Source organism: Hakea prostrata, chromosome 9 (genome assembly GCF_041222555.1).
Source record: "Hakea prostrata isolate BN-2017 chromosome 9, UWA_Hpros_2, whole genome shotgun sequence".
In the NCBI taxonomy this organism is placed as follows: domain Eukaryota; kingdom Viridiplantae; phylum Streptophyta; class Magnoliopsida; order Proteales; family Proteaceae; genus Hakea; species Hakea prostrata.
Genome location: NC_142608.1, coordinates 54,233,973 through 54,249,953, shown reverse-complemented (window position 1 = coordinate 54,249,953; position 15,981 = coordinate 54,233,973). Strand labels below are relative to the sequence as shown.

At 35.2% G+C, this 15,981-nt stretch overlaps 1 protein-coding gene across 1 annotated transcript; it reads left to right on the top strand.

Annotated features, from left to right (window-relative positions):
* The first annotated feature begins 13,024 nt into the window (after positions 1–13,024).
* LOC149005580 (pectinesterase inhibitor 10-like) lies at positions 13,025–13,627 on the top strand. Its single transcript, XM_089135944.1, has one exon. It carries the CDS (start codon positions 13,025–13,027, stop codon positions 13,625–13,627), a length of 603 nt encoding a protein of 200 aa, XP_088992070.1.
* The last annotated feature ends 2,354 nt before the right edge of the window (positions 13,628–15,981 follow it).

Below are 15,981 nucleotides of genomic sequence, written 5' to 3'. Positions count from 1 at the left end.
TTTAGATTCAAATCAAGGCCAGGATCAAGGCTAATATCAAGGCCAAGATCAGGGCCAGGATCAGGGCCAAGATCAGGGCCAGAATCAGGGCCAAGATCAGGGTCAAAATCAGGGCCAGGATCAAGGCCAGGATCAGGGCCAAGATCAAGGCCAAAATCAGGGCCAAGATCAGGGCCAAGATCAGGGCCAAGATCAGGGCCAAGATCAGGGCCAAGATCAGGGCTTGGGTCAGGGCCAAAATCAGGGCCTGGGTCAGGGCCAAAAATCAGGGATGGGCCGGGATGGGCTGGGCGGGCCAGAGAGTAATCCCAGGCCCGCCCTTGGCCCTAGTTCAGGGCCAGAATATTTTGGCCCTAACCCGCCCTTAGGGCCAAAATCTTTAGCCCAAGCCCTATTCGGGCTCAGGGCGGGCTTAGGGCGGGTCAGGGCCGCCAGGGCTAAACTTGCACCCCTACGGTGCATGTCCCAAATCTCTACCTCTACGGAATTCCATGTCTCCCAAAACCCTAATGCTAGTAAATAACAATATTCTATATGGGCAACACAGGGAGTAAGAGTGAAGATGGACTAGACCCATGCACCATTCGTGGCATCGTACATGGGCTTCCATATTAATGCCTGTGAGTGCTTCATCACTCTCACTGTCGACCAGAATGAACGAAGATGCAGTGCTAGCGATAAGGGTTACTGGTGGGATCACCTAGTAATGTCTGAACTGAGTTTGCATGAAACCCACTTACAGAACTTTTAGTAATGCTCCTTAACCTTAGAGATTTTGATATAATCCTAAGAATGGATTGGTTAGTTTCTAATCAAGTTAGTCTCTTGTGCTTTGAGAAGATGGGGGTGTTAATACCATTGGAAGAACCACATATTCAATTCTCAAGGATACAAATCAGGTCTTCCCCATCCAAATTTATTTAGGTAATGCAAGTCCAAAAATTATTGAGGCAAGGGTGCCAATGTTATTTAGCAATTGTGATTGATACTAGATCCAAGGAATTAAAGGTAAATGAAGTGCCGGTGGTCAAGGATTTCATTGATGTTTTTCCTGAAGATTTACCGGGTACCCCCAGAGAGAGAGAGGTGGAGTTTGCTATTGAGTTGATACTTGGTACAACTCCAATTTGAAAAGATCCCTACTAGATGGACCCATAGGAGTTGAAGGAACAATTGTAAGATTAGGTAGACTAAGGGTTTGTTAGATCTAGTGTATCACCGTAGGGAGCTCTAGTTATTTTTGTAAAAAAGAAAGTTGGGACAATGAGGTTGTGTATTGATTATTGAGAATTGAACAAAGTCACCATAAAGACTAAATATCCATTGTCCAAAATTGATGATTTGTTTGATCAACTACAAGGAGCAAAAGTTTTTTCAAAGTTTGACTTGAGGTCAGGGTATCATTAGTTGAGAGTGAAGGAGGAGGATATGCCTAAGACTGCATTCAGGACTAGGTATGGACATTATAAATTTCTTTTGATGATTTTCAGACTGACAAACACCCCTGTAGTTTTTATGGATTTGATGAACATATTGTTCCATGATGTTTTGGATCAATATGTGATTGTTTTTACTGATGATATCTTGGTCTACTCTAAGAGTTAGGAGGAATATGAAAAACATCTAAGGGAAGTACTATAGACATTGAGGCAAGAGAAGTTCTATGCAAAATGTAAGAAGTGTGAATTTTGGTTGGATAGAGTTGTCTTCCTAGGACATGTAATATCTGCAAAGGGAATATAAGTGGATCCAAGTAAAGTACAAGCAACGATGGATTGGTCTAGGCTACAACTATAAATGAAATACGAAGTTTCTTAGGGGTGGTTGGATATTATAGAAGATTTATTGAGGGGTTCTCAAATATTGTTACACCCTTAACTCGACTTACAAGAAAAGGAGTTAGATTTGTGTGCAATGATGAATGTGAACAAAGCTTTCAAGAGTTGAAACAAAGACCAGTATCAGTCCCTATTCTGAGCATGCCATCAGGAACGGGTGGTCAGATGTTGTTGGCGTGTTGATGATGCAGAGATATCTGAAGTGTGTTTGTCAGTCCACCATAGTATTTCTTTTCATTAGATTTGCAGATGGTTCACCAACTGTAATCAATGGCATGTTGCTACTCTCAGAACTCAGGGTAAATAGCATTTATATAAATAATAAAGAAATCTACACATTTTCAAGTGATATCATTATGAATCCTTCGTTGATCCTGACAGTTCCATAACCAGACATTCCCTTTATGGACTTGTCTTTTTAATTTATCTCCTAAATGGAAAAGAAAGGACTGTGCCATAGGATTTTGCTTCAGTCTTGCGTAAGACGGTCAAGCTAAAAAATTTGGTCCATCCGAGATTTTGATATCAACCATGAAAATTCAACGGTCAATATTTCTGACCAAGATTTCGGATCTGACGGACCAAAATCTCGCTTGATCGTCATGACTGAAGCAATTTTGTGTGCCATATGCTGTCTTGGTTTCAAGGAAACTAGGAACAAAGGAAAGAAGAAGAAGAAGAAAAGTGCTAGAAGCCATAAGATAGTCGCAAACTAATATGAGTGACAACAATGCTAAAGTTGACATTTTTCATTGGCTTTAATAGATTAACTTGATAATAGAATTTAGAGCAAATTGCACTGGCACCCCAAAATAGAGGTTTTCAAGCAGTGACACTCCACTTTTTGTTTGAAAAAAACAGAAGTCCTATTTTGTAAGAATGGTTAGTTATATTATCGCAAATACTATTATACCCATCTAAGAAATTTTATTTTCATTTATCAAAAAAAGAAAAAAGAAAGACATTATTACGAAGGTTATTTGATGAAGAAATTTTATTGAATTTTTTATTTCTATTTTCCTCCTCAGATTTTGGTAAGGGCATTTTTTAAATTAAAAAAAATAGCAAATTAACTTTTTCACTAATAGAATGGAATAATGTATTTAATGAATTGGAGTGTCAGTGCTTTTCAAACATAAAGTAGGGTGTTAATGCTATAAAGCCTCCATTTTGGAATACCAGTGTAGTTTGCTCTAAAATTTATTATGTTATTTATATTATAAGGGATATCACTTTTTTGTTGGTGTGATGAATAACAGAGTAATGCTAGTGATACGGGAAGAACATTACATAATTCTAGGAAACACGGGCTACATGAAAAATAAAAAATAAAATGGATGAACAAAACTTAAAGAGTTGATGTCTTTGTTAAAGTAAGGTTTGAAGCTTTTGGATGCTGCATGATCACCATACGATGAGCCATCCAGCTTTATCTAAAAATGAAAAATTTTCAAAGCTAGAAAGCTTCTCCAAATTCTTCAGCTTCTTATATCTTGTAAGAACATTCTTCCAGGTAGTTCTATCATGACTGGGCCTGCAGTGATCTAAATAATCATACAAAGTTACCAATGCATTGTCTTAGATCTGTTATATTTCAGTCTTGGCAAATAGAAACCTTGCATGAACATCTTCATAAGATTTTGAATCCTGCAGTGTGCTGTGGAATGTCATAATATAAGCAATGTGATCATCACCTGCCTGGGTTGAAGAGGAAGGGCAAAGAAGAAAAAAAGAAGTAGAATGTCTACCACTTCATGCTTGAAGCTTTCAAATTCCAACATCTTAGCATTGGTTTTATTCAAGTACTTTATCTAAGTAAGAATAGGAGGTTACATATCTCATGTATTTTCCAATTAAAGCTGAAGTAGGTGACTTTGTTGTCTTTTTGTTTTGCAAAGCTTGGAACTGGATTCAATATCATGATCTCAAAAAGAAATCCATCTTTGGTGACTACTTTTGATTGCACTCCTCTCGTGTGGATATGTTCGCAGCTGTTATTAGGAAATTTTGTTTTTGCATCTTCAGTTCCCATTCTTTTTCTTTTGCATTTTTGAAGTTGTGTTAGTTCCTACTCGTTGTCTTTGATTTGGTTAAAGTCCATTGCTTTGCATACTTATGAACGTGATAAAATGCTATTTCAACTAGAGCGAGAATGCTTGGATGTTTACAAAAGCAAAGTTGGCCAAGCTGCAAAATCAAGGGCACATCTTCCCTAGGCTTTGGAACTCTCAAAGACCTCATAGATACACTGTTAGAATATTAATCGAATATTCCACATAAGGTGGGCTTCATTGATTGTGTTACACTTTGATTTGGTTTCTTATTGGTCTGATATGGGTAATATACGGTTATTAGAACTCTTATATAGACTGGCTAGTGTGGGCTAATAGGAACCGTTAGATCTTGATGGACGATCTAACGGATTTGCCTATATAAAGGATGCTAGGTCCCTCCTCTAAACCCTAATCATAATCACAATCACATCTGCTTAGTCAAAAAAGATATACCATCAAGCCAGTGAATAGGGAGGAGTCTAGAGGAGAAGATCCAACATCAAGTTGATCATAGAATCAACTTCCACCTCAAGTTTGTTCCTAGTGGGAGACATAAAGAAGATATTCCGCTGCGCTTCGTCTCCAATAGAACCATAGAAAGGTATGTTCATCATCATCTTGTGTCATTATCATACTAAAGTGTTTTTAGTCGATCTATGCGATCTTGGATAGAAATATTATTACATGTGGCATCAGAGCCTGTATAGAATCGATTAAAGACCCATAGGATTGTTGAATGATGAACTTAGGGTTCTAGAATGGAACCTATGAAACTTGTAAATTTTTTCTCCTGATTTTTTCAATGAAACCGTGGGGTTTTTGGTCAATAGCATTTTTTCTAGAAAGAATTTTGAAAATCTAAAACTATCACTGCGTAGATCTCGGAAAAACGAAGAAATTGATATATTATGGGTCACCATCGGACTTCGGACGCGCCGGCAATCGCTGCCGGAATCCGGCAGCAGTTTTTTATTTTTTTAAATATGTGCGATGCTGATGTGGCAGTTTGACCGGGTCAACGGGTCGGGTCAACCCGACCCATGACTCGCCAGGGCAACCCGATTCTGAACCCGTCAGGTCAAACGGGTTGACCCGGTTGACCGGTCATCGGTCCAACCGAATGGATTAACTTGGGTGAACCAGATTTATTGTTTGAACCATTTTGGACCAAACTCGTTTTTGACTCAGATAGTCAACTCGCTGGTTTCGATTCGATTTATGATTTCGATTATTCGGTTCAATTTTGATTCGATTCGATTTCTGATTTAGATTCTTGGTTCAATTTTGATTTAGATTCGGCTTTAATTTAGATTCGATTCAATTGCTGATTTCGGTTCGGTTCGGCCTAATAAGATTCTGATTTTATTGGACCGTTTTTATTTGCTGGTTGAACCGGTTTAATAAATAAATAAATAAAAACCAGAATACTATACGTTTAGTATTTGTTTATTTCTGACCAAACCGTAAGGAATTTTAAAGCGTTCTTCTAGGGTTTTATATTTTTGGATAATTTCGAACGCAATGGAACCATTTTCAAGACCCAATTCTACCCTTATATATGTGAAATATTATATATCATATTTTGGTTGAGCCGATAATTGTAATGCTATTTATTTAGTATTTTTTTTAATTTCTGGCTAAACCGTAAGAAACTTTAAAGCGTTCTTCTGGGGTTTTATATTTTGGATCATTTCGAACGCAATGAAACCATTTTCAAGACCCAATTCTACCCCTATATATGTGAAATATTATATATCATGTTTTGGTTGAGCCGATAATTGGAATGCTATTTATTTAGTATTTTTTTATTTCTGGCTAAACCGTAAGGAACTTTAAAGCGTTCTCTTGAGGATTTATGTTTTGGACCCTTCCGGACACAATGAAATTATTTTCAGGACCAAATTCCACTTCTATATATATGAAACATGATATGACATATTTATGTTGTATATGTAACTTCACCGTTGGGTGAATTTTTTAATATGGATTTTTTTTATCAAATGGCTTTGTATTGTGAGCATGTTTTATATGATATTATACAATTGTAAAATATATATCATGCGTGCCTTATAAAGGGTTTGATTACTTCTAGTGATCCAGAATTTTATGCAAATGTATAATGTATTTTATACATGCTTTGATTGCCTTTTGGTAATCCGGAATTTTATGCAAATGTATGATGTATTTTATACATGCTTTGATTGCCTTTTGGTAATTTGAAATTTTATATAAATGTATGATGTATTTTATACATGCTTCGATTGCCTTTAGGTAATTCGGAATTTTTTTTTTCAAACAATGTATTAGAATTATTTGTGGGTAACATAAAGTATATCTCAATATGAGAATTTCATGAGCTTGATTGTGAGTGACTGCCAAAGTGGCATTCATGGTTGGGTTTATGGAATGTCAGCCATATATAGTAATGGGATGTCTCTTGATGTTAATGCATTTTTATACGCCCAAAGGTGGTAATTATGTATTAGCATTAAGAGGGAGACATGTACAGCATTTGGTTGGGAGTTGATTAATCTAAGAAGTTTATACACTCAAAGGTGGTAAATTTTTCGAAGGTTGGAATACTCTCATGGCCGCTGACGTGTAAGGGAGTATCACAACTGTATGTCATGAATTCTATCCAAAAGGTGTTTTCATGATGATATATATGTACTCTTTAAAGTGATGCACTTATAAGTTATATGTTACCCTACATTGTGATAATAAAGCGATGTACTTATAAGTTACATATTAAAGTGCTAATAAAGTGATGGAGTATCACAACTGTATATCATGAATTCTGCCAAAAAGTGTTTTTATGATAATATATGTGTGTTATTTCTAGTGATGTACTTATAAGTTACATATTAAAGTGCTAATAAAGTGATTGAGTATCACAACTGTATGTCATGAATTCTGTCCAAAGGTGTTTTCATGATGATATATGTGTGCTATTTCTAGTGATGTACTAATAAGTTACATATTAAAGTACTAATAAAGTGAGGGAGTATCACAATTGTATGTCATGAATTATGTCCAAAGGTGTTTTCATGATGATATATGTGTGCTCTTCTGTTAGTCACATTTTCTGTCTATAACAATATGATTGTTATTGAGATTCTTATAAAGTCAAACTTCAAGAAATTGTAGATGATGTGTTGTTAACCACACATTATTTGTTACTGAGTAACTGATGGATATGACTCATAAGAACATAGAAGACAAAAGTAGTTATGTTTTTTTTACTGCCCATTAAGAAGTCCATCAAGGAACACTTGATGAATTGTTTACCCACTGAATGCACTGTTTTGAAATTGTTGAATGCAGTAGCGTAAAGATACTAAGTATCATCTAGTGTTGAAATAAGTATATTTCTGTAAGAGTTTTTTATCATAAGGTGTGATGGTTTTGGAGGAGTTAGGGATTATTTTATCAAGATGATTATTTTTTAAGATAAAACTCATGATTCCTAATGTTTCTTTTATTACCCTTGCTATTATCCATCAATGCCCTTTGCATTCTCTACTGAGTTTGGAATTATAAAGAACAATACCTTTTTCCAAGAAGAAACTTTGTTCTTATGAGCATCAATACTCATAAAAATGTTCGGGGTAAAGACTAAGAGTCCGGTCAGACTAACAATTTGATACCTGTGAAAACTTCCTTATAAATAAAGATGATTGTTGTAAGTAGAAGTTGCATTGAGTATAAGGTCTGGTTAACTAAGTGCGAAAATGAAAGTTATGATTCTTTGGTTCTTGTTTGAAGATTAGATTTTCTCTTGTCCCATTTAGTCCTGGTGTCTAGATAGTGGTCCTTATTCCGCCACCTTGCGTATAAATTATTATTTCATCATATTTATTGATGACCACTATTTGTTGATGACCACTCTTAATATGGTTTTTGTATTCAATTAAAGAATAATCTAAATCTTTAAGATCTTCAAGAATTTTTTTTAGACTGAAGTTAAGAAATTGTTAGATCTGACCGGGGAGGAGAGTATTATGGTTGATATGAGGATGCTGGACAGCTTAAGGGCCCATTCGCCAAATACTCAGAAGATTCGGATATAGTTGGTCTGTTCACTATGTTTGATAGTCCCGAGCAAAATTGTGTAACCGAAAGGCTTAATCACACTCTTGTGGACATAGTGAACAGTATGGTAGGAAAACTATTTTGTTTGAATTATTTTTTATAAGGTGAAGCCCCGATAACAACCTCTTATATCCTTGATCATGTTCATTTCCAAATATATTCTTTTTTACTCCCTTTTCTATTGCAAATTATTCATAAATCTAACTTAAACCATTTTAGCGTTTGAGTTGTTATGTAAATCTAAGGTTGAATAATCCAGTATTGCAGATGTTAGAACATAAAAGTTTTTCATTGTTAATTTGTTTCTTACTCAGATCTTGTTTTACCATCATTGTTAAGACAACAGAATTGTGAATTCTTAAATAGTTTTCTGGAGTTTGATATAGCCAAGAAATGTAGCTTGTTCCCAGACTACTTGATATAATGAACATGAATGTAACATTGGCATTATGGTTGATCCAGTTATTAAAAAGTCGTCTTTAATTAGATTTGTGATTGGGTGCAACGAGATATATGATATAGTTGATGAGACATAATGATGTTTGGGAAGCTTGTTAAGTTGCCCAAAGGCTTTAAACCCATTTATTTTAAGTGGGTGTATAAGACTAATAAATATTCATGAAGAAAGATTGTAAGGTTTAAAACCAGACTGGCAGCTAAAAAGTTTACTCATAAAGAGGAAGTTGACTAGTGAAATTCTCTCACATATCTCTTCTAAGGACTCTTTTAGAGTTATACCAAATAGATGTGAAGATTGTCTTTCTAATTGAAAACCTTAATAAAGAAGTCCATGTCATTTAGTCTGAGGATTTTGCGGTTGATGATTTTAATCATCTTGGTGTAGACTCAAGAAGTCTAATTTGTGGATTTTATGTAAGCTTCCAACTATGGTGTTTAAAGATTGATAATGTTGTTACTTCATTCGATTTCTAATGTATATATATATAAAAAAAAAAAAAAAAAAAAAAAAAAAAAAAAAAATCCTTGGGAGAAATTTTATCTTTCTTATTATTTATGTTGATAATATTTTGCTCACTAGTAGTGACGTTGGCCTACTGCATAAAGACCGAACAATTGTTATTTGAGAATTATGATATAAAAGACCTTGGTAAGGCATCTTTGTCTTGGGCATTGAGATCCATAGGGATTGTTCATGCTATTTATTGGATCTTTCTCAGAGGGCATATATAATTTATATTTAAAGAAGTTCAGTATGCTAGATTGCATACTTGAGAATGGTTTTGATTCTCAAGGGAGATACACTGAGCTTATTACAGTTGTCCTATAGAGGATACTGAAAGAGAACAATTGAAGAAAGTATCTTATCTTGAGATACTTGAAGAGGACAATTGATGATAAGATAATCTACAAGCTTGTTCCAAACCTATAGCATTAAGGTATATATATATATGTATTTGACCTCGCTAATTGTTTGGATAATAAGAAGTCCATTTTAAAATGTTTTTCCTTGATGGCATGAGGGATAATATCGTGAAAAGTGTGAAATAATGTAAAATTACTTATTTCATCATATAGGTTGAGTTTGCTACATATTATGGGGCAGTTACTCAAATTGTTTGACTAAAGAATCTCATCAGATAATTGACAGTTTTATTTTAACATTCTGGATAGACCCATCCAATTGTACTATGATCACAATTCAGTTGTGTTGTTTATTAACAACAAGAAATGTGTGATCATAGGGTCTAAATACATGATGGTCGAGTATTTGACCACTAAAGAAAAAGCTGTTTGGTTAAGGAACCTCATTAGACAGTTGACATTTTTTTTTTTATTGTGGATAGATCTATCCAGTTGTACTGTGATAACAATTCTGCTGTTTTGTTTGTTAACAACAATAAGGGTATCACAGGGTCTAAACACATGGAAATTAAGTATTTGACTATTAAATAAAAGGTTAAAGAACGTGACACCACAGTAGAACATATTCGTACAGATAATATGGCTATAGATCCCCTAACTAAGGGTCCCTGCCCAGACGTCTTTGATAGACATGCGGTAACTATGGGTTTAGGAGGAACCTTAGATGCGGTTGTTTAGTGGGAGTTTGAGAATTTTGCTCTATTGTGTAATAAGGTATTCTATCTGTACTTGTCTCTTGTATGCACTGATAATTTATTTGAATTCAATAAAGTTCTTTGGTGACATATTAATCTTCACATTATTATCATGTTGCATGTTATGAAAGTCTTAAGGTATGTGTTAACCTTAAGCAAAAGCTAAGGCATTCATGTATTAGCCTTAAGGTGTGTCATGTAACACATAAAGTTAAAACTTGAGTTATAAAGATGACACAGGTTCGTGGGAACCATAATGTACATATAATCTCATTTTTTGTGGCATTGAGTCACAGGTTCGAACCATAATGTACATGCTTTCGTGGCATTGAGTCACAGGTTCGTAGGAACCGTAAAGTATATTCTTTTGTGGCATTGAGTCACAGGTTCGTGGGAACCATAAAGTATATTCTCTCGTGGCATTGAGTCAGGTTCGTGGGAACCATAAAGTGAGAGATTTGGATTGACAATAGAATGACACATGAGGATTTCTATAAAGTGTCATTAATTGCCACACTACCATATTGCATCCATTTTCAGTAAAGTTAAGAGTATTTGTGACCATGGATGGTCCTGTGTTGCATATAAGATGCAGTCACTGCCATGATTCGGTACTTAAGGCTCTATGTGAAGGGATTGAGCTCTAGGATTATCCTCAGACCAATATAAAGTTGTGCACATAAAGGTCAAAATGTTTTCAATGTATCTTTTTCAAATGTTTTCTTAAAACAAAGGAGATGTTTTGTTTTATCGACTGTGTCACAATCAATATAGCCCAAGTGGGAGAATGTTAGAATATTAATCGAATATTCCACATAAGGTGGGCTTCATTGATTGTGTTACACTTTGATTTAGTTTCTTATTGGTCTGATATGGGTAATATACGGTTACTAGAACTCTTATATGGACTGGCTAGTGTGGGCTAATAGGAACCGTTAGATCTTGATGGACGATCTAACGGATTTGCCTATATAAAGGATGCTAGGTCCCTCCTCTAAACCCTAATCATAATCACAATCACATCTGCTTAGTCAGAAAAGATATACCATCAAGCCAGTGAATAGGGAGGAGTCTAGAGGAGAAGATCTAACATCAAGTTGATCATAGAATCAACTTCCACCTCAAGTTTGTTCCTAGTGGGAGACATAAAGAAGATATTCCGCTGCGCTTCGTCTCCAATAGAACCATAGAAAGGTATGCTCATCATCATCTTGTGTCATTATCATACTAAGGTGTTTTTAGTCGATCTATGCGATCTTGGATAGAAATATTCTTACATACACTATAATGGATTTCTTGTGTGTCTTTGTGTTTGTTAATGGTGGGCGGGAGGGAGAAAAAAAAACAAGAAGAAAAAAAAAATTTTGTTTTTTTTTTTTTTTTTTTTTATAAAAGAGGTTCATAAAAAAAAAAAAAAAAAAAAAAAATTTTTTTTTATTAAAATAAAAAAAAAAAAAATTCTTTCTTTTTTTTTTTTTTTTTTTTTTTTAAAAAAAAAAAAAACAAAATACAATAAAAGCAAATATATGGGGTTAAAAAAAACCATAGAATTGGTGGGGGTTATTGACATATGGCCACTAAATAGTACTTAATTAGTGGCGGTTTTTCATCATTCATCACTATTTATAAAGATAATTAGCAGAATCGGAGGCAGTTTTGTGGCGGTTTTAACAATTAAATCGTGGTAATTTTTTATACTTTTAGTGGCGGAGAAAACTATCACTAATATATATTTTATTTTTGGGTAGTGACACAGTTTATCTCTACGATAGTGATGGTTGAAAAGGTAAAACAGATTATGCCTAGTTCCTGTATGCCACACCTTGCCATGCCTTATAGGGATTGCCATTGCAAGTGACATGCACGTAAAATAAAAATAATAATAATAATAATTTTAATAATTTGGCCAAAAAAAAAGCATATACTATGGTTCTTTCTTTGATTTCGAAAATGAAAACGTGAATTAGAATGTTCCTCACTACTAGAACCATACGTACCCAGAATGGTAGTTTATCTGTATGGTTTTAGTGCACGATATCGAACATGTATTCTTGACATGGAAACCAATCTAGTTTTGATGTGTATCAAAGGTATCTAATATATTTGTCCTTAATATTTTTTGAAAAATAACCTCGAAGGGTTGTTCAGTTGGCAAAAGACTAATGCTTCTACATAAAAGGTTAGAGTTCTAATCCTCTCCGGACCAAGTTGTACTTCGTTACCCCAACTTTTATAGTGTCCACCTAGTATCGATATTTTTTAAATCCTAAAACCAGTAGTAGTCTTTCAACCTAACTAGCAACAAAATTTATAAATGGTAAAACGCATACAACTTTTATGCATATTTTGTATCATAAAAACAACATTAAAGATCATGGAAGCAAAATAGTTTGCCCCCAAAAAAAAAAAACCAAAATTTCTAGTTGGTTGAGTAGTAAAGATTCATACTAGTCTTGGATTCGACTTAAATTTCTAGTATTAAAAAAAGCACCAGTACCAAAAAAAAAAAAATGCTAAGTTGTTTTTTATGCCAATCTTTGCATAAAATCAAATTCTTACCCCCCAGTCCATGATCCCATCCAACTATATCTGTACGTACTTCCCAAAAATAGACTATTCATTATAATTGGTCAACAAGTCAATCCCTACATTTTATCCAAGACCCAAAAAGAATTCTGTTAAAATTGGTCAACATCAATTTCTCTCTATATAACTACTCACTTCTCATCCATGGAAAGAAATTCTTAAGGTTTCACATCAAAATCATTCACAAGAATAGACCAACAGAAATAACCACTCCCCCTAATTTTACACAGCAAAACCATTTTTATGGATATGGTAAGAGTTACTCTTCTACCTGAAAGTAAAACCAATAGATCAATCTCTATAAATCTCCTCTCCTATGTCCAAACCATTATTGGCCATCTTCAGATTCAGAGGAATTCACAAAAATTCACAGAAGATGGCAACAATGACAATCTCCAACGTCCTACTCCTCCTCTTCGTTCTCCCAGCAATATCAGCCGCCGGTGTCGGCATGACCGCAGTGCAAATGACGAATTTCGTCACTACCAAATGCAACGCAACATTGTACCCTGACATATGCTACTCTACCATCAATCCCAAGGCTAATGAGATTGCAGGAGAGATGTACAAGCTTTCTCGAGTTGCCGTCGAAGAGTGCTCTATTATGACTGAGAAAATTAGCCATTCTTTTGTTGCCAAAGGAATCAATGGCAAACCCAATCCTCAAAGTGCTGACCAGGTCTGCATTGACAACTTCAAAGTTGCCATTGAACATATGACCCGATCACTGAATGAATTGAACCGTCTCAATGTCAAGTCCACCACATCCATGGTGACTCAATTGAGAGAAGTGCAGACATGGTTGACTGATGCACTTGCAAACCAAGAAACCTGTGCAAAGAGTTTGGCATCTGTGAAGTCCAAGTTGCTTGATGGTGTTGAGACTACCAAGAAGTTTGTGAGCATTGCAACAGCCATCATCAATCAATATGCTCAAGAGGCCGAATCTCAACGTGTTGGCCCAAACATAATCTTCTAAGTGCTTTAAATCTTAGCTTTCTATTTGGTACAAAAGTGCGCTGTGCACAGCAGAGGATGTTTTCCCGTATATTTATATGTACCAAGGTTGGTTCCTTCAGGGTATTGGAACTATAGAAGTGTAAATGTTTAATGGGAGAGCAAATTACACTTAGACCCCTTGTATTCCCAATCAATTACATTTACTATTCCCAAAAAAAAGAATTGATTACAAATGGCCCCTACTGCTTAGGATTGGGGTTAAATAATGATATCAATGGTATATAGATATTCAAAATACCAATTTTACCCTTCTTATTTGATGTAGTTTTTATAATACTGATTTTGTCACTGGTAGCCTTCCTTGCGATCAAGGACAACAAAACCAAAGCTTCCATCCAATTCGTAGACAATGTGATCAGCAAGGTAAGGTCCCTTGTCTCGGTTAAGTGATTTTAAGAGACGTATCGTCCTGTATCGAGTATTGTATCGCTCTCGCTGATGTTTTTTAGTATAATTCAATGAAAAGACGTATCGAGATGTATCATATCAGTTGGGTCAAATATGGATACGTATCAGCTAGTATCGTATGGTATCGTGGGATACTTTAAACCTCGTGTATGATGTCATTGTCATTCTTACACAATCCATATTGCGTGATGAGACTACAAAGGTTGTACAAGCTCCCAAGAAACACACAATATACTTTATCATATCCACAAAACAACTTCCAATTTTGATTTAATGAGCTTTCGTGTTCATATATAAACACGAAGAAAGAAATCAAACAAAATGAATGAATAAATTGGTTAACGAGCGAGTAGATTCGGTCAGACGAGAATGTAAGCTAGAACCACATCATTTTTGAAGGACATGGAGAAGGCAATATCAGGATGTGAAGAGAGGAAATCCTTGAGAATCTCCTCAAGAAAATTGGTTCTTGTAGCCACATTTGCCTTTTAGCCTTGTTGAAGATCGCCAATGTTATTGCATTTCTTTGATTTCTAGGGCTTGAATTGGAACAATCCAATCGCCAACCATTTTGCTTCTAAGTTTCAGCAATGCCCAAGCATCGCGGTCATGTAAAAACATCATCGACGATGTAGAAGTCCATTGTCAAGCTCCCTCTGAAGGCCACTGGTTATGTCTAGGAAGATTGTCCTACCACCTGTGTTAGATGCATTTCCAACTCCAAATGCTGCTGCTAATGCATGATAAACTTGTTCTATCTGCTTGGGCACAACAACATCCATACCTTCTTCATCCTGTTAGTTTTAACTGTCTCCATCACAAACAGAACTACTTGCAGAACTAAACAGTGGAAAGAATCTAATCATGAGTAGAGACCAACTTTCAGAATCAGAACTAGACAGCAAAGAACAGTCCAATAAAACTACAGATTGAATGGGACCTTCTTTTATACACCATTTTAATGAATTATAATACATTCAAAATTCAAAAATAGATGATTGATCAAAGGAATGAATAAAAGCATCTGGAGAATATAAACAATCCCCCTTATGGACAACTTTTTATCTTCAGGTGATGAATTGGTAATTTTATATGATTCAGATCTATAAATTTCATGAGTTCCAACAAAGAGAAACTCAAGCAATTGTCCACTTCAAGGGCAACCAAACTCCTTCAATGGTTAGGGTGTTATCCTGTTTCCTGATTCTTCAAGAGCAAAACACTGCATTGATAGGCTTCAGTTGTCCATTCATTGGAATTTCAAAATACAAATGAAGTAATTGATCGAATACAAAGGACACATTAAACCATACAACTCCGACAAATTTTCAGGGGTAAACTAAGCTTTACTGACAGGGACATGTGGTACACATGGCTTCCAAATCATATGCTTGGCAAAGCCATAATGTGAAATCGGCCAAGCAGCCATACACTTCGCAGAACAGGTCCTCCTGGCATGGGAGTCAATCAAAGTATTTCCCTCCCTTGTAAATGGCTCTGTTTCACTACTCTTCAATAAATTTTGTCTTCAAATTGACCTCGAATAAGACAATAGAGTCAACCAGTGGTTTGTGTAGAAAGTCATTGATCTAATTGGTGGGAAAAAAGGCTCCAACAAGCAAAACTGCAGGTTACATGTTGAACCAGAAATAGAAGAAACAAAACACAAACCAATATATAGTTCAAATCAAGCTCGAAATTGGAATAGAGTATAGCACAGTTATAGAAGACTCAGAGCCAACAAACTTGGGGCAATCCAATGGTTGGATGAGTTGGCCTCAATAACCAACAAGAAACAAAAACTTGAAAACTCACAGGATTTTGTCAGTAACTATGAAGAAGAAACCAAAACTCAAGTCAAAGCAAAAATAAATTAAAAATAAATAAATATATAAAAAGACAAAC

Coding starts and splice junctions, on each gene's coding strand:
- LOC149005580 (XM_089135944.1), top strand. CDS start 13,025: ATGGCAACAATGACAATCTCCAACGTCCTACTCCTCCTCTTCGTTCTC.